The sequence below is a fragment of the Amphichorda felina genome (assembly GCF_050947745.1).
Source record: "Amphichorda felina strain 45539 chromosome Unknown scaffold_2, whole genome shotgun sequence".
Taxonomy (NCBI): domain Eukaryota; kingdom Fungi; phylum Ascomycota; class Sordariomycetes; order Hypocreales; family Bionectriaceae; genus Amphichorda; species Amphichorda felina.
The window spans coordinates 2,479,543-2,504,614 of NW_028145048.1; the positions used below are offsets into that span (position 1 = coordinate 2,479,543).

The window sequence follows — 25,072 nt, forward strand, 5'->3', positions numbered from 1 at the left end:
GCACTACCGACGTCAGGTTGCAAGTTACAGGTGACAGATAAGACACTACTACCTACGGTAGTCCTACTAGTATGCGCTGCCTGACGTGTACATAAAAGTAGTACGACGAAGCAAAGCCTCTTCAAAGTTCAAGGGGTGAGGCGCACGGTTACCGGAGTTATTGCTACCCTTGAACTACCTACTTCTTACAGCCCCTGGTAACAGCGGGAGCGAGATGGGGATGATGTGGGACGCATCACCGGATCCTATCTGAGCCTCTGAGCCCTTCTAGACGGCCGCGCCACCGCAGGTGCAGAGATTTCCAATTCGTGTGCTGTCGTTGAGGGCTTATAGATTGTGTCTGTGGAGCTGCGGCAGCCAACAAAGACGGTGCCCATTGGTAGCGGGGCGTGGCTGATAGGACAAGCGCGCGCAGACATGCAAACATGAGTGAGACCTTGCGCTACCTGGCATTAGCTCAGCAGTGGCAAACTTGCAGTGGGCCGCGCATCAGGAAAAGTCGTGGTGGGGGTTTCACGCCTCATCACCATCGTCATCCAAGTCTCGGGGAGAAGAGGAACGGGGTGCTCAGCTTGGTCGTGTCTAGCAACTTTTGTTTCGTCTAGATACCACTAGTAGCAGTCAACAAAGCCCCATTTTTGTACATCCGTGACCTTGGCCAGATCAACTCCCGTAGTAGGCATATATACTTAGTCTCTCATCCAATCCTGAACGCCAACGCAATGCAGCAGACCCAAGCCCCGTGAACCATCACAAGCGAGCAAGTTCCTCCTCACAGTGTCCCAACTGTCAGGCTCTCCAGCATGCCGCTGGTCTGACAGGCAATCTGTGCCACCTCCGACTCTACCTTGACTCTCCGCAGCAGCGTCCGGAATGACTCGCGGAGCTCCGCCGAGTCACCCACATACTCAGCGTAGAGGTCGATCAGGTGCAGGCCCACCTCGACGCAGACGCTCACATACCGGGGGTCGCTGATATGTCCGCACACCCACTTGAGCACAGGCTGGACGGAGTGCTCATCTCGCGACTCGAGGGCGTCGCGCAGAGCGCTGCGATGACGGAGCGCAATAAGGAGTGTCAGGACGTTGAGGGGCGTATAGTCGGCGGCCTGCCTGTCCAGGACCTGATCCAGGGCGCGGCCATACTTCGCGTGGCGAAGGTCCTTCTGCCAGGGGCGTTCCTTCTTCTTCTGCGACCGAGGCTCGCTCGCAATCACAACGTCTGCTCCCTCCCCGACCAAATCCAGCTTCTGAGAGGCGGTGACGCGTCTCTTGCGCTTAGCCTTTTTCGAGTCGTGCGCATCGATCGTACCAGCCACGAGAGCGGCCATTTCCTTCTCGCGCTCACGCTCACGAGCGGCCTCGGCGCCCGTCTGCCGGGTACGCACACTGAGCACGCCTGACTGCATGCCCACCGCCAGGTGCCGGTCGTCGGCGCCAAGGGCATCCGTACCCGGAATGACACTCACGGCCAGGACCGGGGACTGGTATTTTGTGCTGAAGACGACGTTCCACCCTGTCGTCTCAAAAACCTTGACGTGACCCTCCAAACCACCGGTAACCAGCCGCCTGCCGCCAGAAGCCAGACTGAGCGACGTGACTGTCTTCTGGTGGTTAGTGATCTGGTGCAGCGGTCGCGCAGCGACGAGATCGAGGACAGTGACGGTATTGTCGGCCGCAGCCAGCATGGTCGTCCCCGAGGGCAGAGAGAGGACATCCTCGACGGGAGCCGCGTGCTTGAAGGTCATGACGGGTGAGTTCCTGCCTGTCCTGGGATCCCAAAGTCTGACGGTCGAGTCGTAACTTCCAGACACGATCATGTTGGACATGGTCCCTGGCATGAAGTTGGCACAACGCACGTAGTCGTCGTGGCCGACAAAGGTGGTGATGGGTTCGTTGCTCGGCAGATCCCACAGGCGCACCGTCTTGTCGTCGCTCGCGCTGAGCAGCGTGGTCAGGTCGGTCGGCGAGAACTTGGTGGTCCACACGGGCTGCTTGTGGGTAGTCCAGGTCTTGAGGATGGAGCGCGACTTGACGTCAAAGACCTGCATCTTGCCCGTGTCATCGCCAGCGACGAGGACGCGGCCATCCTTCCTGATATCTCCACTATGGGCGACATCGCCAAAACGGGTGATTGTCTTGAGGAGCTTGCGGGTGCGGTTCGAGTAGATCTGGATGCGAGTGCCAGTGGTGACAGCGAAGGAGTCGGAGTTGTAGGAGATGTGGGTGACGGGATAGCTGGTGGGCGACGGGATGAGGAGCTGGTTCTTGAAGGTGTTCCAGTAGCGCTGTTCGGCAGTGATCTGGGAGGGGCCAGAAGGCAGCTTGACCTGCGGCAAAGGTCCCACCGTGGCTGCCATTGTCGATACTCTCGATGACGAGCTGTGTTGAGTGGTGGTTGTGTTGTAGTGCAATTGCGAGGCGGCTGGAAACTTTTTTTTTTCTCCGTTGCGATAAGATCTTCCAGGTTGGGCGGACTGTGGGGTTCGCCAGCCATCTTTCCTAATTAGGACTAGTGCACAGTGGCAGCTAGCCTCTAGGCCTCCTGGCTGTCAACAGCGAAGGCAACCCTCCTTCCTTCGTACTCGTACGATATATCCTACCTGAACTACCTACTATTACTAGTAGTAGTACTACAAATATGTAGTAGCCACTGTCAATAACCTAGGCAATTCTTTGTCTTTTAGTCTTACTATGTACGACCCAGACTGCTTCCGCCCCCAATGACTCGAAGCCATCACGAGGCCCTTGCAAGGTCATCATCCCCGATCACACTGTCCCCCCCTTCGGATCACAAGCCCCGCAGCGTTGCAATCCGCCAGCCAAGAACCAACATGCCACCTTCAGCGCACCCACGAATTTTGGATTTGCGATGGCACTCTGCGTTATTATTAATGCAGGTGGCTGGTCATATGTGCCTCCGGGTGCATGCCGGTCACAGTCGGTGCACGTGGTCCCGTATGGGCTTGATGGCTGGCTGCCAGAGGGCGCCGCCCAAATGTCTCGGTGCGGAGATTACCTTTGTTTAGAGGAGGTGTTGATCATTCATCACAGCCGAGTTGTTTACGCGATTGAAGCCTGTGATCGACGCCGCAATAGACTAAAGGGCCCCTTTCCCAGTCGATCGTCTCCCAGAATCCTTTATTGTTGCTGTGTCGTTATTGTCTATGCACTCGGCAGGTTGTATCCCTATCCCGCATTGAATCGTCTCTTCGTCAAACCTTTGTTGTGAAGCGCCATGAGACTCCTCAACGGCCAGCAGTCCGTCGTGTTCGGCCTAGCCGCCCCAGGAGTTGTCCATCCCGCACCTGGAGCTGCCATTGAATCTCGCAGCGGACAGCCGTCTCCTGATTTTTTCAGGGCGTGGGCTGTCAGAGATGCCTTCAGAACATCATGGGAAGGATACTACAACCACGCGTTTCCCCACGACAGTCTTCGCCCCGTCTCTAGCTCCTATGAGGACGACAGGTTGGTGTCTTCCCCGCATTATTACCCTTTACAAGGCTCATGTGCGAGCGCCCTTGCTGACGATTGAATGCCCAGAAATGGATGGGGAGTGACAGCCATTGACTCCCTGTCAACTGCTATCATCATGGGCGATACTAACGCCGTGAATGAGATACTTGAGTTCGTGCCCACAGTAGACTTCACGACAACCAAGAAGGTCAATGAGTCGGTGTCCCTCTTTGAGAGCAATATTCGCTATTTGGGCGGCTTGCTTTCCGGTATGTTTTAAACATGGACTTTTCCATAGAATAACCCCCGCTTACCCTCACCCAGGGTATGATCTGTTGAAAGGCCCCATGAGGGACCTGGCATCTGATTCCCGCCAGGTGGATGCCCTCCTGGAACAGGCCAAATCTCTCGCAGATAGCCTCAGCATTGCCTTCAACACACAGACAGGCATCCCAGAGGGCGATTTGGTCTTCAATCCGGAACCTCGCCCGCTCACCAAGGGAAAGAACAGCATCGCAGGCTTCGGCACCCTCGTACTCGAGTGGACGCGCCTTAGCGACCTGACCGGGGATGACAAGTACGCCAAGCTCGTTCAGAACGCCGAGGAGTTCATCCTCCGGCCCACGGGGAAGCCCGAGCCATTCCCAGGCCTGGTGGGCTACCAAGTCAGCACCGAGACTGGAGAGTTCCTAGACAGCCGTGGGGCGTGGGGTGGCGGAACCGACAGCTTCTACGAGTACCTGATCAAAATGTATCTGTACGACCCGGAACAGTTTGCTGAGTACAAGGAGCGGTGGGTGCTGGCTGCGGACTCGTCCATTAAGCACCTCGAGTCGCACCCAACATCGCGCAAGGACTTGACCTTCCTATTAGACTATGATGGACCCAAGACAATTCCCAGGTCCGGACACTGTAGGTTTTCCCAATCATACTTTATTAATAACTCAGGGAGCACTAACAGTTATTGTTATTTAGTGAACAGTTTTGCTGGCGGCAACTTCATCCTTGGTGGCATTTTGCTCAAGGAGAAGAAGTACATTGACTTTGGTCTCAGGCTCGCCGAGTCATACTACGAGACCTACCGGGGCACCACCAGTGGCATCGGGCCCGAGGGCTTCCGCTGGGTTGACAGTGCCAACCCAAGCGACTCCCCCCCTGCCGATCAGGCTGAGTTCTACGAGAAGGCAGGCTTCTGGGCCACGTCAAAGGGGTACATCCTGCGTCCCGAGACTGTGGAGAGCCTGTACTACGCATACCGCGTCACGGGCGACCGCAAGTGGCAGGACATGGCGTGGGAGGCTTTCCAGCACATGCGGCAGCAGTGCCGCGCGGGCGTGGGCTTCTCGGGGCTCAAAGACGTGACAAAGGCGGATGGCGGTGGCCACAACAACTTCCAGCAGAGCTTCTGGACGGCTGAGACCCTCAAGTATCTGTACCTCATCTTTGCGGGGGATTCCCCGGTCCAGGTTCAGGCGGACAGGCCCAACCAGTTTGTATATAACACGGAGGCGCACCCCGTCAGGGTCCGTGGGTAGTGTGAGTGAGATTTCGGCCGTATATATTTTCGATAATTGAGTACGTCTGTCCTTGCCAAATAGGTTCAACGAGGACTGCTGCTGGACCAGGCGTCCAGACGAGCAAAACCGCCCAATTCATAAAGTTAGAGTTCTCCGGTATCGAGAGGCACGTCTATTAGTATGCAATGTTCTCTCCGTTATACACACATTTCAAACTGCAGTACGATACTTACCCTGTAATGCACAGACATGCGTGCTTAACCCCCTTTAGAGAACCTTTATCAAGCACGAAAACAAGCCTCGTAATCCAGAGCGCGTAGAGTGGAAATAAACAGAATATGTAGGACGCCCAGTGATACGATCATTCTTAGAAGCAAATGAGATTGTTCAGGAACAGGGACGCTAGGTGTAATAATTTTCCAATCAATGGAGAAACGTGAGTAGTGAACGACATGAGAGCTCATCTTCGATCACAACTATAACTAGAAGGACCTGAGATGGGGGACCTTGGCAATGTGTCCAGTCATCACTTTACAAAAAGCTGATCAGGGAACAGATGGAAATGCGGCACCGAACTTTCGTCTAATGCAATTAGTAAAACCAGTGAGTGGTAAGTGGTGGGCAACATAAATGAGTAAAAAACTCCGCTCAGCAATATTTTCCTTATTATTTCCAGCCTGTCCGAAACTTCAAACACAGAAATACAAGTCAGCCGATGCCAACATGTCGTCCTTTTTATGGGCACCTACCACCAGAACAAACTGGATATCAGATGAGGGAGACACCCAGATGGGGGGATTATGAAAGAACGCACATTACACCGTCCACATAACGATGGCCGGGTTGGGCCGCCCGGCCACCCAAAATATCCACACATACTCGTCGTAGGCAACTCCCGGGTACCTCCACATGACCGATCGTCGGCAGATGATCGACATTATGTCTCGTCCGTACACCCATAAATGGGCATGTCTAGTAGTTTCGACGAAAGAAGTCTATTCTCTGTATCGGAAACCATCTGGACCCTCCCAGTTGTGGCCATAAGGTGGCGGGTTTTCACGTGGAGGGAGTGGAGGAGGCATGCTGGCGCTGTACGGGAGGAAGGGTTGTGCGCTAGAGCCTGATGACGATGATGTTGGGGAGCCTGAATAAGCACGGTATTAGTGTCTTTTAGGGAGAAACTTTTTGGTATGTAGGTGGCAATGATAGTTAATGTTATACATGGGGCCGAGAATTATGTTGATAGATGAGGTTCGGAGCGAAGAAGACTTACTTGCTTGGAGCGGCCAGATATGTACAGGACTGTCGATGAATGTGGATATGATGTCCAAGATAAGAATAAAGTATGACAAAGTAGTGAAGAATATGTGGTATGTTCTGTGTATGTTCTGTTCAGAGTACTTGTGCGGCTGCGCGGCCCGGACACGTGGTGATGAGGCCAGAGGGAACAAAATCAAGAAGGAGAGAGGAGGAACAGAGCATCTAATATATAGGGAGGGGAGGGGAGAAGGCACAGAGATACTGATTTCATACTGAAATCTCAGTGACCAATGCCATCTACTGGCACTGGCAAACACTTGAGAGCAGTTGTAGTCCGGCCTATCAGAGATGCCCCTGACCAGTTCTCGCTAGGCAGCATGGGGTGCCAGCGACCATTTTCTTCCGCGTTTTCCCCCGAAAGGGCTATTGAACCCCTTTAGTACAACTAAATAAATTAGAATTTTCCCAATCCCTGTCAGCTTGGGGTTGGTCGTCGCTGGTTGGATGTCGAGGAGCGTGATCTGATGACTGGTGTTGAGACGGTCTCACCATCTGCGCCAGGCTTGGGACAACCACGCAATCCTGGAAAGTGAAGGAAACCCGAGAATCGCCCTTTTCAAGACAAAATCTCGCCCCGAGGAAGATTTGGAGCTGGTTTATGCAGCAGTTGTAAAGTCCTGGCGGCGGAGCAGCGTGCCAATGACACCACCTCTCTCAGCACCGCAGAGGCAGCACCAAAATGAACAACCTAAGGTAATTTTCACAAAGTCAAAAGATTTCTCTGAGAATACCCTTGTGATAATCTACCTCCGATGTAATTTTTATTAGGGTATATCGTTGCGTGCTCTCTGCTCCCCGCCAACCCCGAACGCAGTCACTGTAGGTCACCCTCTGGGTAAGGAAACTCCCTCACAAACTACACAACTAAGAACTTCACGATCTTAAATAGTTGAGGTGGGGACACAGTTCTGTGCTCAATTGTTCCAATCATCCCTTTGTTCTTTCATACCCCAGAACACGTCGAGTCGTCGAGTCCTGCACTAGCACTAGATCTGCTGGCCTCTTTTTCCTCTTTGGAGTTATTGAAGACTGCGGGCGACTCTCATCCTTACTACAATAATCAGTGACTGCCGAGGTATCTAGGCAACACCTCGCTACCTTCACGTCACGATCCAATACTCCGAACAAGCCTCCAGTGCGACATATCCGACCGACTGCTCTCACGTCTGCCTCGCTCCAGAATCCTACGCCGAGATACCACCACGTGTGCCATCATAAATAAGTCCCTCGAGTCTTTCGAGAAAAACGATTCGCCGTACGATCCTCAGCCGCTAATCTCTAGTACTCCCCCTCTATACCGTCACGCGTATCTCGAGCATCGCTTTCTTCCTCCTCTTGTTCTTCTCTTTCTCGGGGTGGTTCTGGTGGACTATTAGGACTAAATATTCTGTACAAGATCCATTCACACCAAGATTAGCAGTCATCTCCTACCGATGCTGATGTCTCGTGGCTCCCTTCACACTCTCCATGCCAAACCAAGACACACTACGGCGTCATTTGCACGAATTGTCGTCAGAACTGAGGATAACACTTATGTGTGAGAGAATAACTCGAAATAAAATATTATAGCTTCAACAGCCAAATCTCGTTTATGGAAGAAAAGAAGGCCACCGGGAACAGGGCTACTTAGATAGTAGTCTGGAGTCATATCCGTGGTGCCATAAACATACGCCATTGGGGTCCCCGAGCAACCTTAAGCGCTTCTAAACTTGGAGATAAGATGAAATGAACTCTGGATTTTGTTGAGATGCTAATCCGTCCTCAAAAGAGATAGGAGCATTCCTTTGGCCTAAGAAGACCGACTTGATAGTTCAGGATTCAATCGCATACGTCCGCGAGCTATTCTTACTACAACGATAATATCAGTCAAAGCTTAGGGGCTGGGGTCACCCACTGATTAGCACGAAATATTAGGCTATCGATTTTCGAGGTCTATAATCACGTTCAAACCTAAGAGGACAGCAGAAATGGATATTTATGGCAAAAACAAAGAAAAAAGCAAAATTGCCAAGCAGGCGGCAGGAGAGAGGCAGAGGTGCGAGAGTCTCCCAAAGGAAATAATATCCGAAGAAACACTAGTCTCAGCCGACCAAGAGCTCTCAGAGTGTTCCCAGACTAGCGGTGTTCTCGCAGGGCAGAAGATAAACTTGTCAGTTAATGAATTTTGCCACAACCACATTTTCGACCCTACAAACCAACAAGAACGTACACCAACAAAAAAGCACGAGTCTCTCATATATTTGGATTGACTAGGGCCGCAAAATTTACTTACTACTGTTGCAAAATATAACGAGAAGTCGATGTCGCGAGAATAACACAACGTCTCTAGATTCAACGTTAGTCCTGTGCTAGAGTTAGTAGGTTCAAGTCTGAAACCTTAGGGAAGCTATTAATAGCAACTATGGGTATGCTTCCACCTGCAGATAATTCCATAGCAGCCCGGATGTGCGCACCAAAACGGATCCTAACTTGCGAGTTTAGCATGGGGATAAGAAGACCACATAGGATTGTGCGGTCTTAGATTTACAATATTTGAGACACATCGTCCTTTTGCGTTCCAAATTTGTTACAGTCGAGGTAGGAAAGGATTGGGGCTCGTTAGGGTTAGCGGGTTGCTCATGATGACAGTGGGGAAATGCTGTGACATAGATTAGTAGGCAAAGAGGAACAAAGTAGAGCCAACTGCCCACTAGACTTGAGATAGGTCATTTACGAGATAACACTTGATATATCAAATTAACGGCTCGGCACTAGCAAGCAAATGGTGATAGTACACGTAGTTGTCTGCGCGTATGAAAGGCTTGGCTGGTTTGATACAGTGGGAGGTCTCGGTCATGGTCGCTCCTCCCTGGCTCCCGGTCCCCTCCTGAGCTCCTGCCTGGGGCAACTCTGTTCCCTTCTGTTCCCCGCCTCAGCCCATCTCAGTCCCTTCCACCCTTCGTTTTTTTCCAAAGTTCTCATCGCGATGCCGCCAACTCAACTGCAGAATGATTCAGAGTCTATCCTATTACCTACTGCGGGGTCTAATTTGTGCCGTCTATGAATACATGTTCCACTGAACGGCACCCGACGACCATGTCCCGACTTGGGACGCGACCCCCTCCGTGGCGCGCCCCTTTGCCTTGACAGTCAGTGTGCCGTCGTCTAACCTCACACGACGTTCCTACAGGCGAAACTTCTCACAGCAAACATCCGCCGAGACCAGGGAGCTCGAACCACAGACTGTCCCAAATCCGTTGCATCACGATTTGGGTTACTCGGTCCTCACGATGGTGTCGCCCTCGCCCTAGTCCCGGTCCCGGACGAGAGGCTCGCATGAAGTATCCGAGACGACTCCCATTGTCAGCCTCACCCTATTACCCACAAAACCCCTGTAAGCTGCTCCCCTGCCTTCCTCACCATGTGCCCTGGCGGAGTTTGTCCCAAATGGTGGATAGCGCAGCTTCTATCCGAACCTCATTGCACCATGAACTCGTTTCCAACCTCGGATGTGCAGATGGACTGACAGCATTGGCAGTCCAACCGCTATCCTTGATTCCGCTCATTGGACAAACTATCACCGTCAGTGGTACGACTCTGTGCGACCGCTACAGATTGATTCAGCAGTGGTTCGCACAGCGAGACCTTGGCTGTATGCTCGCAATATCCAATTCGGAAGAAGTGTGCATGCAATCTTCTTGTCATACGACTTGGCTCATCAGCCAGCCTTGGGCGCCTCCTACCGCCTCACACGCCGCCATCCGATACACGCACTGCTGCAGAGCTGCCTAATCTCCATGCAGGATGCAGGGTTCGAGACCCCCCTGCTTGGTCCATCGAGGTTTGATGCTATTCTTGGTATCAGTAGGCCTTTCGTGGCAAGTCAACTTCTCCAAGACAAAAAAGGATCCCCAGATCGAACTCTAGATGCCCTAGCTAGGGCTTGCCTGCGGGGACCAGCACTGAAGAAAGACGTGTCGTGGCCGGACCGGGAAGTATAGTGGTCATACGACTGCCCCACAGGCTTGTCGTACTTATGCTTGAAGCCCTCGTGGCGCCAATCAATCACTCAGTCGTGGAGGTCTGACGTTGACTGACATCTTTGGACATAGTCTCTGCGATTGATCGTTCCAGCCACGCGGCAATCTTTAAGATGACGGTTTATAGAGCTTTGGCGACATCCTGCAACATGCAGGACAACGAATCCATCGCCCATGCCGGTTGGAGCTGCGTGTGGCGGACAACATATGCATCTAGCATATTCATCCGGCCGCTAACGCATTCACACCCGTTCACTGCCGTAGCTTTCCACGTCGCACCGCACATCGGCACGAAGCGACTCCTTGTGCTCTTCCAGACAACTTTCACGTGGGCCCCGTACTTCAGACGATCAGAGTCACATACTACAATTCTCCACTGACTTGTCCGTCTGGGATTGCATGGCACAGTGGTATTCCAAAGCATCCCTAGTCGAACGTCGCCTGATCCCCAAACTGTTGGACAGCTGTCATCCACATTCATCGCGGAAATCAATAAAGGTGGTCTCGGCATTCCCTCCACTGCGCCGGCCAGTCGGAAGTTTCATCAGCCAGTGACTGGTGAAGAGGGGCGACACGACATCAAACTCGAGTTGTTTGGACACACCAGGCGCGGTATACCACCAAAACAACGGCCAGAGAAGCGAGCACAATCACGGTTCACCCCAGGCCCGGTGCCAAGTAATAATATAGGTTGCCGATTGTTAACCAATCCCAGGTTCCCCTCCTTAGAAGCCGTTGTCCCTCACTAGCCAAGCTGTTGTCATCCTCTGCCTCCCCACAACTCCCACCGGGTGTATGCATCAACCGCTGCGTTTGTACGTCTTTGATCTGAGGATTGGGTGTGGGGGGTCTGAGGGCCGGGAACCAGATCCTGTTTCATGAGTTCGCAGAAGAAGCATGCCATCCCTTGTTACGATTCCCCTTCCTGCCCTCTTGTGCTCGTGATCCACCGAGCTTCTACGTCCACTCTTTGTTTTCGACTCTGGCGAGCTTGACCACCCTGCTCGACGTCGATTATTCACTCACGCATATACGTAGCGGATGCTAGGGAAACTTGGTGCCTAACCTCAACTAGTGCCAATCGTCGCATCAAAGCTTTCCATATGGCATCAAACCTGTGGAATTCGCTGGCTCCTGATACACCATTCCATTCTCTTCCAGCAAAAGACGTCATATTCTCCATCTATACAATCCTTACTTCCCTCTCACCTTTCCTGCTTCGACGGACTGGACCTGACAAAGCCATCGACCGGCTGTCACCCTTTCACGGCGGAAAGGAGACTATAAGCATCTCGCCGCATGAACCTACACCCGACTCCTTCCCCAACTAAGGTCTGCGCATATCTATTCCACAAACGACCTTTACAGCTTGATATAAGGCCGGTTCGATTGCAATCCATATCGCGGAATCTTTTCCCATTGCGCTAAATGACTTCCATGACTTTTGAGATCTCAGTAATATAGTGGCAACCGAGACTATATTCAGGCGCGTGCTGCCCCCTGAAATAGTAGTCGAGCCATTGAGCAGTTGTTCGGTTGGCTGAGGCTGATTTTACGCAAAGACGATTTTATATCCCCAGCGTACATGATGACTGGATACTCAGCCTTCGACTCTGGGTAAGGTAGTCATCAAAGGAATCCCCTCTTTCATCAACGATACCTTTCCGCTTCGTCTAAAATCAACAACGAACGAATTGATTGGGGTACACTGGAAACAGTCACCAATCTAGACGCCGACTATTCTCAAGCCTACACGGAGCGCCTAGGCTTACCGACCAAATATGGACGTTTCGTCTCTACTTAACGCGCCGGGCCTCGAGGACGAGTGCGAGTACAACTCCATCGTGACTACCCGACGACCTCGGAATCAACATTCACTCCCAAATTTCCCCACTCCCTCTAAATCCAAGGAGGAGAGGTCAAGAATAGCAGGGTACAATATAGCTCCTCTTCGAAAGACTTCAACTGACGGGGAGGGGTTGCCTCTGATGGAGTTGAGAGGGCTAGACCTTGATTCCAAGCTAGGCATTCATGGGGACATGAACTCATATCCAATGGCGACAAGTCACGCCCATCGCAGGTTTTCCGAAAGTCAAAGCAGCTTTTCCTCATACGCACCATCTCTCTCCGATATACATTCCAGGAACTCTTCTGTGACGACAATAGGTGGCGACAACTCGGGTCAGTCATCATTCCCCGAGGATGTGGCTGAAGAATCAAGGTTGGGCGCTGTACAGGAAGACACGTTCATGCGCTCTCTTGGAAGTGATCCCTCACTCAGTTATTTTGGGATACACGGGGCTTTCCTCCACGGGTGTACGGGTGCTCGGATCAGTAACACTAAAGAGCCTCTTCCTCGAAGCCAACTTTCCGATGCGACGCTGACTAGTAGATGTTGGGAGACTGAAGGCCCCTGGAAAATCCCTATCACAAAGTATGTTTTTTCTACGATTTTGTCATCCTTTGGCAGTATCCCCCGCTATTAGCGTGCTTCCTTTCTGTTTTCCTTGGTGATTTGTTTCCTCTTCTGGAGAGTCGCACGTGAGCATGGGGATCACGCGAGGCGACGATACAGCCAAACGCAAGGCGCTATAACCAACCCCGTTAATGAGGCTTGTCCGCGTACCTGCTTTATTATCCCTCTAACTCCCCCGAACACCTGCAAGCGGTGTACAGTCTTTGGCCCAGGAGCCTCCAGCTCTGATTCACCATATGGGTCACCTGCCATGAGAACAGTGTTCGTGAATAAGACTATGCAAGCGCAGTCTTCATTGGACCGGTCAAATGATTAATCAAGCCCATTATCAATGGCTATCGCCTTTGACCGCGTGTATTGTGTTAAGATTGTTGACCGCCCGTCGCCGATATTCGGGCTCGTCTGATCTCCAACAACCTTGCGCTACTCAACTGTTCTTTGCTGCCTGTTCGGTCGGCCCGCCTTGCGCTCTCCTCGAGAACCACTGGCTTATGATTCATACTCTGCGAACTTGGGCCTTTGGATATATCGTGCATTATTGCTCTCCTACGATAATCCTGTCAATGGCTCACGCAGATCTCATCTACTTCTTTCGAAGCAGTTCTGCACCTCGCTAACATTAAAACAGCTTGCCGCTCTCATCATCTTCCATGCGCCACCAGTCACACAGAAGAGCACTCTCAGCCCCGGGACCCGTATCCATGGCCAACACTAGGCCGATCAACCCAAGTAACGAACACAATACATTGCATCGCCGTCTTTCGACCATGACGGATGTCGGAGAACAACCCACAAGGCCCAGCCCACGCGGCCCAAAGGCAGTTGAGCCCAGTCCCCGCGCCGAAACTCTTCAGAATACAAAAGATGCCCATTCCCCTAAGGTGCTTTCTAGCTCAACCCCCCAAGCGTCAGTCTCGCCGTCAGACCCCGTCTTCTCCACGCCGCTTCAATCCGCGAGCAGTTCCTCTCAGCCTTCGCTTTCTCCTGCGGGGAACTGCCCGGATGAAGCCGACACCACTTTCCAACGGGAATCAGTAGGACGTATGCGATGCATGTTTACGGAGAATTGCGATACAGGGGCGCAGTTGAGGAAGGCCATATCTCACTTCTTTGGCCGCAATAAGTCTTGCACTTTGAAGATCCCTCCGCAGGTTTGGGTTTATTACTGCCGGAAGCATTACCAGCGAATCCGGTACCGCAACTCCAAGGACTACGGACTCATCCAAATTGATCTTGTGAAAACCCAGGTGGAGATGCTTCAGAGCTGGAGCCAGAAGAACCAGGAGAGCGGGCACGGCCGCCATATCAGAGACTGGGCATTGGCCTTGCGAAAGCGTGAACAGGAGCGTGTGGAGGAGCTTGGACCTCATGGCACTTCCGGTGCCTCATCAACTCCCCAGTGGGTGTTTGATAGCCTCGGCAGTGGCTACACCTCTGAACAAGTGCTTGGCATAGTCGACCGCTTCAAGTCTGAGCTACTCGACAAGACCATTGAGGAAATCCCGGAGATCGAGTTTCTTCCCGACATTGTTGGAGGAGACGACGAGGGAAAGAACAAGAATAGCAAGCCCCGGAAGCAAAACAAGCGCAAGGCTTCTCAGATCAGCTCATTCCAAGAGATTGTTTGTCCCGAGGGTAGTGACGCTGCCGTCTCTCTCTCATGGGAGAACTCAGCCATGGAGTCGCATCAAAGAAAAAGAGCTCGATTGGACCAGCCCAGCCCAAGATTTCTGCATGGCCGCAGTCTAAACCCCCCAGACTCCATTCGTTCCTCGCCAAGACCATATACTGATCCGGGACATGAAACCAGTTTCGGGGAGCATTCCGGGTTCAAGGACCAGACACTGCCTTCACGAAACTTGCATCAGGCCCCACAGACCCAAGACTACGCGGGGCCTATATTCCAGAGGATTGACCCTGCGTTGTTGAACTCGACTGCACACACTCTGCCTGGCCGAGCCATGGATCGGAGCTCAACCCGAGTTCTCGATAACTCTTCCATGGGAGCGAGAAATCTTCAACAACGCCATGCTGGCCCTCAATCAAACGAAACCCGGCATGATCCATTCGACAAACTGCCACCTCTCACTAGTTACAGGGCGAATGGAACTGCAAATCTCGACAGACAGTTACCCCCTATTTCAGGGCGGTACGACGGGTTCACGTTCAACGCTCAGGCTGTCCCAAACAAGAAACCACAATTCTCAGACGGCAATATTTCTCATGAGTACCATACATCCATTTACGACCGCCGCCCTACAGCTGGAACTTCTGGAACAACTATCCATGGATGGCCCAATTCCAACGGCTTAGGCTCCCAAAGCCTTGTTGGCTCTAGTCCTGGGAGTAGCCAGAGCTTTCTCCAGCCGCCACGAGCTTCGTACCAGGCACACCTGCCGAGCAGCCAAGCTCCCCAAGTGCGCCGTTACGGATTCTGTGATCAGAACTTTGGGAACGACGCCTTCCAGGCTGGTCGTCCGTATCATCTGTCCACCCAGCCACGCTATGCCAGGAACCATGATCAGGACTACGAGCAATCTAGCCAGAGTTATTCTTCCGAAAGCGGGCAAAATAATGGAGACGATCAAGGGGGCAGAATGGGCCAATAATGAGGCTTGCTATGGGTGAGCGATGGGGATCAAGGAGTTCGCCCAATATCACATGCACACATCCCAACCTCCTTCACAACCACCAACCTCCTCGTGGCTCCGATGGGACCCAGATCATCGGAAAACCGGAGCTCCGTGCCTCAAGCAGATGACTGCGTCTAGGAGAAAGTCTACATGTCCCCCGCTCAATCCCCTCTCCCCGTCGGGGAATCATCCTTTTTTGTATGTTGCTTGGGGGTCAATCTGTTCTTTGATCATGTCTTATGCCGGTGAGCTAGACATGCTGGTAATGGCGGGTACTGGAGCAGCTAGTCAGTTTCATGATTTTTTTTTCTTGCTGTGACGTGATGGACCTCGCGGAAAGATCGGCAAATGGGGTGGGAACAGTGGAGGGTTAGTTTTGCGTGTCCTTGTGGCGAGCTGGAATGGCGAGAGGCCAGAGGTAACAAGAAGTCGGCGTGTTGGGTTTGCTTGCAGCGGTCATGAAGGGTGAGGCCGGCCTGGCTGGGGGTTCTGGGCATTTGTACGAATAGGATCCGCGAGCCGGTTCTTTGGAGGAACCAAATCGATGAGAGATTGGGCCAACTCTGGCAGAATGAAAAAAGCACCAGTATTTGGCACGAGTTACTATTCGGATGAGAGAATTGGCGGTCATTGTTACCACCCCTGTCTTGTCTTTTAGGTCGATCTGGTTCAAATGGTCGTACCATTATTCGTTCCTAAACATAATGGACCCGCCCTCCCACTCCTGCAGCTCACCAACGTTGACCCTCGCGATCTCGGCGAAACCGAAGCGCTGATAGTAGGGATCGATGCCCTTGAGACCGATGAGCCATGTCGCAGCACCGCGGGCATCGGCCCTCTGCAGACCGTCGCGGACCAGCATGGTGCCGAGCCCCTTACCATGGAGGGCCGGGTCGACGGCGAGGATGGAGAGGTACCAGGCGTCCTTGCGGCGGGGCGTGCTGAGGAGCTTGGGCCCAACGTCGTCGAATACGCGGGCAAAGGTGTGGGCCGCGTGGGCGTCGAGGTTGGGGATGGGGAACAGCCAGTTGCGCAGGGAGAAGAAGGTCCGGACTACGGAGGCGATCCACGCGTCTGGGAGGAGGGGAAGGCAATGGCCCGGGTTAATATTGTTTGTTTGCTAGCTCACGCCACTCACAGCATGCAGCATTCTCCCTTTTGGGGTGGGACTTACACGGGGAGACCCAGCGCTCGTAGAAGGACAGCTGGGAGTCGGGGCGCTTCCACCAGGTGAGGCCGGCCGGCTGGTTGTCGTCGACGCCAGCCAGGATGTAGAAGTCAAAGTTGGGAGTCCACCATCGCGACTGGAAGAGGCGGGTGGCATGGGCGCAGAGGGCTTCGGGGTGCTCGTGGCGGTTGGGGAAGAGGAAGTCGAACAGGCGGTCGTGGTCGAAGGCGGCCTGGTAGACTTGGACGGCACGGGGGATGTCGGACAGGGTCCCGGGCCGGATGCGGTAGGGCTGGGTGGTGGCCATCTTGGGGGGAATGGAGTCAGGAGATGGCCAAGGTAGCCGGGTTGGTGGGCGGCTGGGTTTGAGCCTTCGAGGGCGAAAGGCACACATGAGAGTGTGGATTGTGGAAGTAGCCTCCGGACCCCGAGTAAGCAAGCTTATATTAGCGGGTGTGACTTTTGAGGTCCAAGTCCGGGGTCGGAAGGGGCTCCACTCCGGCGAGGTGAGTAACACCCCGAAAGCCCTGGGCGGCATGACCAACATGGAAAATTAGCCCGAAGCAAAGCAACCTACAGCCTGCGAGATGCGGCGCTCCCATCAACGCCTAGGTATCGGGAGACGGGACACTCCGCTTCTTTATATACTCGTAATGGTTCTGAGATGGGCTGGGGCCTGGGGAGTTGTCCTGAGAGGCTTCGGGGCGCCCATGGCCTAAGACACATGGCAATTACCGTATATCGGCATCCTGCGGAGCACCAAGTGCGAAGATTAGACGACTTTCCACACGTACATTACATAGTAGTAGTACGTGCACCTTATCGCTCTCCCCCTTGCTTCTAATATAAAAGACCCTCTTCGCCGAAATGCATCGTGCTCAAGGCTCAGCTTCGACAGCAAATATCATCATCAGGGTACGGATACAGTTCGAGTACCGACGTGACAGACGACAAATAATATTCGTACCCATTCGCGTGGATGAGGTATGCCCCACTTTGCAGCAACCTGGGGATGTATCCGTGTTACAGGCCTGTTACTGCGTGCCTTCCCACCCCGCCAAACCTAGCAAGTCGTGAGCACTGAGCAGTCGCGCCTGCTTCTACGTACGTACAGGATCCTAGCTTTGTCATGATTACGGTACTCGTACTCGTCGACAGGGCAGGCATAAATGATCAGCCACCTGCGGAGCAATCAATCCTCGGAAGGCGCACAGACCGCCATGTCACTGACGGGACTGGCCGCACCTGGCGCTGGTGCAGTGGTGGCGGGTGGTGACATGGCGCCATCCGCATCAATTCGTCAAGTCTTCATGGATCCCATCGCTCCTCACGAGTCATCATCTCTCTTCACTGTTCGCAAAAGCTGCTGGCAAATGCCAGATGGCATTCGGCATTCCCATCCGGCCCCCGTCCCTTGCCCGTTTCTGGGTACTTTCTACAGCGCCTGCAAGCCGCCCTGCACAAAAGCCTGCACCACGCTGCACCACACACTGCCCAGGCCTCCCCAGACCTGGGCAGACCCTGCACGACCCTGCACGAGCCCGCACTACCACTAATAATGCTCGTATATTCTCGCATGTGCCTGAAATCTGGACTCGACCCTCCACGAGTCCAGGACTCCAGAGAACGCGCCCTCCTAGCGCCCTGTCAATGCCCCTCCATCAACCCTCTCGGCCTTACCTGCCCAAGTGCCACCCCGCCCATCGATACTCGGTACACCTGGTGCCTCATTCATCTGGGCCCTGAGCTATAGCCTCTCTGCCAGGACCGTCCGTGGCTCTTCAGCCCGTCGACCAGAGCCCGAGCCCGAGCCCGAGCCCCAAAAGCCTTGCGCCGCCCCGTCTTGGCCCCTATCCTCCGCTGGTCCATTGCCGACGCGCTACCATCACGCGCCGCCAGTCTGCTTCGAGCACGGAGCACGTTATCAATATAATAGTCTGCCACCGTCGAGTTCGGGACCTCCGGCCTCCACTCTCTGTGGCGCCCCTCTACGGAGACTGCCAGGCGACTGGGTCCGAGTCGCACGGCACTGCTGCCAGTCTGCTACTGCCACTGCAGTCTCTGGACGGCCCTTCAGTAGCAAAGGGGCTTGCCGGGTTGCGGGGCTGCCAGAGGCTATTCGCCGCGTAGTTGGGCATCCTGTTCACGTCCGGATAACAAGGCGCTAGCCATGCCCGTGCCATTTGCGACAACCATATCGCGTGCCCACTGACTGACCTCCTCCCACATGCTCTCGCTGGTGTTGCGCGAAGTTGCGTCCTGTCTCTTACCCAAGGTAACGTTTCCCATCCATCCATCCATCGACATCACCACCAGGCCTTACATCATATACCCCAACGGTAAGCAAGGAAGAAGTATTCTGTTGCCTGCCAAACGCCACGAGCCCGCCCCGTCTCCATCCCCAGCCCTGCCGGTGCTCACATTCTACCTTTGCTAACAGCTCGCCCCCTTGGGCAGTAGCCCCCTATTTCACCCCGACTCCCTCAGAGACAAACTGTAGCCGATGATCCCCCGGTGTGTGCGCGCTGAGCCAACCGTCTGAAACAAGGGCTTGATCAGGTCAGTAACCAGCCCGCCCAGATCAAGTACTGCTTGCCCTCTGTTCGCCCATGCTGGGCGTCTTGAGAGCTCCCGATATTATCCATACATCAGATGCGCTATGCGACGCTGTGCGCGCTGGGTCGTGCCCAGACCAGGCCTAGGAAGAAAGACAATATTGGGAGGGGAATGGGGCCCCTTGCTTCGCCTTGCTTCCCCAAGACCCAACACCATTCTCATCTGTCACTCAGTTACTACTAGTTGGACACCGGGATGCGCACTAACTCGTGTCCCATTCAGGGTCCAGTCTTTTACTCTTCGCCCCCGCTCCCCCATAAGGCAAAGGTTTCCTGCCCCCGGCAGATTTATTACTAGTCTCCGGCATCCCACGCATATTACGTGCGTCCCCAGCACTACTCGTACGACCTTGATTCGTTACCTGCTGCTGCTCCTCATTATTAAAGCGCGCCGACAGCAACGGCCACATTTCGGCCCTTGCCAACCACGCTGGCCTGTTAATTCCAAAACCGGGCACCGTGACATCACCGACGGGCATCTCCCGCCATTGGCAGGTCGTTAACCGAGCATTGCTTCTTCATAAATGGGGGCCAATGCCCGGCGGGCAACTCACTCAGGGCGGATATGCCCCCGGTAGAAATGGTGACAGCGGTCCCTTCTGCTTCGCCTCATGGCTCCAACTCGCCCATGGAGGAGCCAGTTGAGCGTGCCCATCGAGCATGTGAAAAATGCACCAGGACGAAGAAGAAATGTGACAAGGCCCTCCCGGCCTGCTCGCGGTGTGTCAGGTAGCTTTCCCTTCCCTGGAACAGCAGCCCCCCAATCGCCCTCGAAGCTCTCCTCGCTAAACTACTCCCAGGCTAGCCGCAACATGCTGCTATGAGTATGTCTTCACTGCGCCAACCACGGCAGTTGTGGACCCGTCGACGTACGGCTCCTCGGGAAGTCCCAACGAGCACCCTGCAGCTGTCACTCGCCATAGCATCTTCGACCCTGACCTGGAGATCCCTGCCTCGACGCTCATGGGCCTTCTCACCTCCAAGGGCATCTCCTGGCGGGACTCGGTCGAGCTCTACTTCCAGACTACCAACCTCTGGCTGTCGGCTGTCCACCAGGAACGATTTCTTCAGAAGCTTGAGCGCCTAGGGCCCAACGATAGCCCCTCCGAACCAGGGCTGGCCTTGCTCATCGTCTGCATGCATCTCGTCACACAGTATGCCGACTCAGGCCGGCCCGTCATGCCCGATGGCAGTGAGATGCTAGTGCTTCCGACTTATTTAGTCGCCAAACGCGCGCTCAGCCTGCTACGCGCCCTATCCCCCCCAAGCATAGAGCTGGTGCAGTGCTCTGCCCTGCTCTGTCTGTTTGAATTCGGCCATGGCGACTATATGAGGGCCTACGTGACCGTTGGCGATGCTTATACATCGGCCAGGGTGGCCAATGTCTACCCAGGAAAATACGTCGAGGCCGAAAAGGATCGACCCGTTCCACCAGATGAGGACGAGCGGAGGGATTTATACTGGGCACTTCTCATAGTAGATAGGTGAGATGACCCTTTTCCGGCTGACGCATGAGGTTCCATCACTGACCATTCACCCCTCTATCTAGGCTCATTCGCGTGGAGCGACGTCTCATGTGGAAGGCATTCAACGTGCCGTCCCCGAGCGAGGATGATCTTCTTCCTACGACAAACATTGTATGGGATAACCGGACCCAGGGCCCAGTCCGCACAGTCTTGCGCCATCCCGCCGGTGTCTCACCGTCTGTGACTCTCGGCGCCTTCCAGCGCAACTGCCAGTGTGCCATTCTCTTCACAAGGGCCCTGACATGGGAGATGGATACCTACTATGCAGGAAGGCCACCCAGCGTGGACTCGTTTGCCGAGCTTGACATCGCGACGCGAGCGCTTGTCGAGGCCATGGTTATGCAAGCCTCGACCTGGGGCGAGTACTACGAATGCTTTGCAACGTGTACTTGGTAAGCCCCTCCTTGTCCTCTCTTCTCACCTCTCCGCCTACTATGCATGCTCACTCTAGACCCCAGTCTACTCCTTGTCCTTTACTGCAGCTATCTCTGCACTATCGATGCATCTAGCATCCATACATCTACTTCCAACGTCGAAGTTCTCAAGGCTATTGCTGGTATCAACTTCACCATCCGCATCATCGCTGACACCACCGCCGACCTGAACGAGCACCTTGCCCGCCGCCCAGGCCTCCTCGCCAACTGCTCCCCCGTCACCCCCTTCTCCGCCTACCACTCCCTCGCCGCCCTGAGCAACTTCGAGCATGTCATACCGGAGGCAGATACGAGGTTCCACGACATGTACAGCTCCCTGCACTTTTTTGCAAAGAGATGGGGCGTTGCGGGTAGGTCTCCCTAGTCATTTTCACCCTAATTTTGTTGCCCATCATCTTGTTCTATCGAGCACGGTACCTAGCTCCACTGGCTTCAAAATCTGACGTACATGACACAGGGCAACTGGTCAAGAGGATCGAGAACTTCCTAGCCACAAAGGACGAGGAGGGCAGCATGCTCGACTTTTCATTCCGGTCCAGGGGATGACCACCGCCAGCCAGGTTTAGGTGAACCCCAGGGTTTTGCATACACGCACGCACCTGCTCTTACAAATTCGGAGAGACCCGGCCAACATTACAAGACGAGCAGGATTTCACCCCTGGCGACGACATACGGGAGAAGTACAATGTTCATGGCATCGGAAATCATCGCCGCTCTGTTATCAGCCATGCTGGCCATGATACAACTGCCTATATAAAAGCCGTGGGGTACCTATATCCTCCTTCCTAACCTATATGACGAGCCTACTAAGGCTATCCCTAACAGGGCCCAAATACAACACCAGAACCCCGCCATATAATAGCAAATGCACCACACCGCAACCGAATCCGCCCAATCAACGCTCAGTACAACTAGGAGATGCAACTTGATGCCACGAGGGAAGAAAGTGGCGGGATATCATAGATGGTAAAATAGACCAACCCCTAATAACAAAAAGGAAATAATAATGTATATCCGGTCATCATGGCGCGTTGTCCACCACGAGGACGAGTAGCATCCCGTTGAGTAGGCATGCCGCAACAAAAGTAGCCCAGATCAGGACCCGGTAGAATATTGTCAGGGGGTCCCGGCGATAGAGTGACATGCCCAGCGCGGCGCAGGCGCACAGAAGGCTGAATGCCACGCCAACGGTGACGGCGGCGTCGACCTCGACGCGCAGTTTGTGCCTGCCTACCGAGATGAGTACGCTCGAGATGGCGAGGAGGGCAAAGGAGGCTGCGTAACAGCCGATGGTTGCCCAGAAGAGGACATTCTCGCGGTAGCGAAGGACCTTTTGGTCGGCTATGCTGGGGAAGGCGTAGAGCGCCGTGTACCCGTGGGCCGGGAAGTCAGAGGAGCTTGCGTAGTCGTCCTCGTCAGAGTCAACGACAGTGGTGGAGAGGTAGCTCTGTGTTGGGGGTTGGGCCGCGGGGAGAAGAGGCTCGCGCTCGCGATCGAGCTTGCGGCGGGAACGGAACCACTGCTTTGCCTTCTCAAAGGGCAGGCTCAGGACGGCCTCTACGTAGCCCAGGCCCGGGAAGGTGGAGCTCTCTTCGGGGTCCACGTAGATGGCGTAGTCATCCTCGGGCCCGCCGGCTTCACTGCCATCGTCATACTCGTTCCAATATTTGACCTGCGAACTGTATGACGGGTCATAGTAGCGGTTGGGCCGGGACACCGGGGGCGGCAACGGGTCGAATTCGCGTCGGTAGGTGCTGCTGCTCGGGCGACTGGGCTGCTCATCGGAAGATGGGGAGCTGAGCGGGCTCAGCTGGGGGTTGGCGTTGCGGAGATGGGTGAGAATTTCGTTGTGGCGGCTCTGGAGATAGCTGAAGTCGCGCCGGGTAAAGCTCTTGGGGTTGCTAAGGACGTCGTCGGTAAATCGAGAGCCTAATGTCGTCGAGCCGGTCCATTTCTATCGGAATCAGCGGGTTAGATGCTGTGGACCCCTCGGGATGTTGCGGCTGGGTGATGTCACAAACCTTGTACTTCTTGACGATCTTGCGGAAGGCGATGACCTGGGCATGGGCGAAGCGGAAAAGCGCCTGAATCTCGTCGCCCACCTGGAGCAGCTCGCGGTCGTACTTGGCAACCCGCCTCTGCCGCTTCAGTATCTGTTTCGCTGTGGGGTCGTCGGAGCACTTGGCGATCCATCGGTCGACGGTACGTGACAGGGCGTCTTTGGAATTGTCAGCCAGCGCTCTTCAGGCTAGAGAAATGGATTGGGGTGGGCATACCGAGACGCCGCGAAATCTCGTCGGCCTTGCTCGTGATAAACAGGTCCACACGGTCGTGCTGCCGGCAGAGCTCGAGGTAGAGGCCGTCCTCAAACTTGTGCAGAGCTGTGTCCTCGCGGCCAGGAATGGCGATGGCGGTAGCCTGGTCGCGAGTCGTGTGGGCCTTGATCTCATTCTTGAGGGAGTTGTAGTCGAGGTTGTCTTGGAGGGGCATTAGAAGGCGCTGCCAATTGAACCTAGAGGGGAATTGGAGAAGGGTACATACGGAGGCTCCATTGTGGAACAGACTCGTGCTCGAGCTGATCGCCGTATTTCATCCTGGTGGCAAACCAGAGTTTTCTAGGCAGCGAATTGAGGAACAAGTCCCCTCGCGTGCTCTGCTTGCCTCAATGTCCCGTAAAGTGTTGGCTCGAGGTTCAATTGCGTCCGGCGCAGATTGGAGAAGGAAGAGGTCCGGTCCGGGGGAAGGAGAGGGAAGAAGGAATCGGAGGGTTGACGTAGGATTGTCTCAGAACAGGACGGCTAGGTATTACGAGAACAGTGGGCCAGCGGGACGACGGCGGCGTGAGGCGGGCTCAGACGGGCTCAGAGAGACGGTCCCAATCGCAATTGGGGCCGGGATGGATCGGGGGCCCGCCCAGTGACGTTGCTAGATCCGGTGATGCGCTGAGGCGTGGCGGTCGTTGCTACCATGTATGTAATACCATGCAGTGGGCCGTTGCAGGGCGTGTTGCAGTGCGTGTTGCTTGCGATTGCGTACCCGTGCCGCTGCGCCGTCGCCGAGGCTGCAGTTAGTCTCGCCGAGTCGCAGATGCAATGCACCAATGGCGGATGAAACACGATAAGCTCCAGCTTACTACCGAAAACGGAACGTCCGGGACTCCAGGTTCCAGCGCCGGTAATCCGTGAAGGGGTGAGAGAATGCACCGAGAAAGATGGAAAGATAATACACGGGAGACTGGCGGGTGAATTGAGTAAAAGAGCAGGAGAGAGAAAGTGCACTGGCGGCGAGCCAGGCGGATGGTGGTGGGTGGGAGTGTATATATTGGGACAATGCGACTATAGGTGAGGGGACAGATGAGGTGACAGATGAGGTGACAGTCGAGATGACAGATGAGGCGTGCTCTTGAATCGCGACGGCAAGGCAATGAAGGAGGTTGTCGCCGGCAACTCTGGGCCGAACAACAAGCTTCGCCTGGGTCGAGTCCGGTCGCCCCGCGTCGCCCATGGCGAACAGACGTTGACCAAATTAAGAATGATGCCCATACGAGCGTTCCATGCCGTCACGGTGTAGGACAGAGGGGAGAGCTGCCAAAGTCAGATACGGCCAGCCATCCGTCCTTCCATGCCCATGTCCATGGTACCTACCCAGTAGGCGACGGCGGCATGAAACAAGCTCCTTCCCGGCCCGACCTGACACCAGTTCACTCCTTCTAGTCCTGTTGCCCTGTTGCCCTGTTGGCCTTTGCCCTTCTGTCCTCTTGCCCTCTTGAGCTATGTGTACATCGAGGACACCGAGTCCATGACTCCTGCCTTGCGCCTCACCTTGAAGCACAAACCAAGCCCCACCCACGCCCGGTGGCAACGGGCCAACGGGGGCCAACGACACAGCCACCAGCTCTGCACCAAGCTC

General features: G+C 54.5%; 6 protein-coding genes across 6 annotated transcripts; 3 read left to right on the forward strand and 3 right to left on the reverse strand.

Moving 5' to 3' along the window:
- Positions 1 to 772: 772 nt before the first annotated feature.
- utp15 (WD40-repeat-containing domain protein) lies at positions 773 to 2,359 on the reverse strand (the record flags this gene model as incomplete). The annotated part of the gene is made up of 1 exon (XM_083191809.1): positions 773 to 2,359. The coding sequence occupies one exon, from the start codon at positions 2,357 to 2,359 to the stop codon at positions 773 to 775; it is 1,587 nt and encodes a 528-aa protein (XP_083053023.1).
- A 1,232-nt stretch (positions 2,360 to 3,591) lies between these two features.
- mns1B (glycoside hydrolase family 47 protein) lies at positions 3,592 to 4,990 on the forward strand (the record flags this gene model as incomplete). Its single annotated transcript, XM_083191810.1, has 3 exons — positions 3,592 to 3,724; positions 3,780 to 4,367; positions 4,431 to 4,990. 3 exons carry the CDS (start codon positions 3,592 to 3,594, stop codon positions 4,988 to 4,990), a joined length of 1,281 nt encoding a protein of 426 aa, XP_083053024.1.
- Positions 4,991 to 13,839: 8,849 nt separating this feature from the next.
- On the forward strand, positions 13,840 to 14,579 carry ACO1O0_002341 (uncharacterized protein; the record flags this gene model as incomplete). Its single annotated transcript, XM_083191811.1, has 2 exons — positions 13,840 to 14,468; positions 14,546 to 14,579. The coding sequence occupies 2 exons, from the start codon at positions 13,840 to 13,842 to the stop codon at positions 14,577 to 14,579; spliced, it is 663 nt and encodes a 220-aa protein (XP_083053025.1).
- A 1,526-nt stretch (positions 14,580 to 16,105) lies between these two features.
- Positions 16,106 to 16,895, reverse strand: ACO1O0_002342 (acyl-CoA N-acyltransferase; the record flags this gene model as incomplete). The annotated part of the gene is made up of 2 exons (XM_083191812.1): positions 16,106 to 16,494; positions 16,595 to 16,895. 2 exons carry the CDS (start codon positions 16,893 to 16,895, stop codon positions 16,106 to 16,108), a joined length of 690 nt encoding a protein of 229 aa, XP_083053026.1.
- Positions 16,896 to 20,023: 3,128 nt separating this feature from the next.
- Positions 20,024 to 21,709, forward strand: ACO1O0_002343 (uncharacterized protein; the record flags this gene model as incomplete). Its single annotated transcript, XM_083191813.1, has 5 exons — positions 20,024 to 20,027; positions 20,057 to 20,687; positions 20,753 to 21,121; positions 21,188 to 21,513; positions 21,621 to 21,709. The coding sequence occupies 5 exons, from the start codon at positions 20,024 to 20,026 to the stop codon at positions 21,707 to 21,709; spliced, it is 1,419 nt and encodes a 472-aa protein (XP_083053027.1).
- Positions 21,710 to 22,184: 475 nt separating this feature from the next.
- On the reverse strand, positions 22,185 to 23,715 carry ACO1O0_002344 (SPX domain-containing protein; the record flags this gene model as incomplete). The annotated part of the gene is made up of 4 exons (XM_083191814.1): positions 22,185 to 23,117; positions 23,185 to 23,381; positions 23,440 to 23,675; positions 23,705 to 23,715. The coding sequence occupies 4 exons, from the start codon at positions 23,713 to 23,715 to the stop codon at positions 22,185 to 22,187; spliced, it is 1,377 nt and encodes a 458-aa protein (XP_083053028.1).
- Positions 23,716 to 25,072: the final 1,357 nt, after the last annotated feature.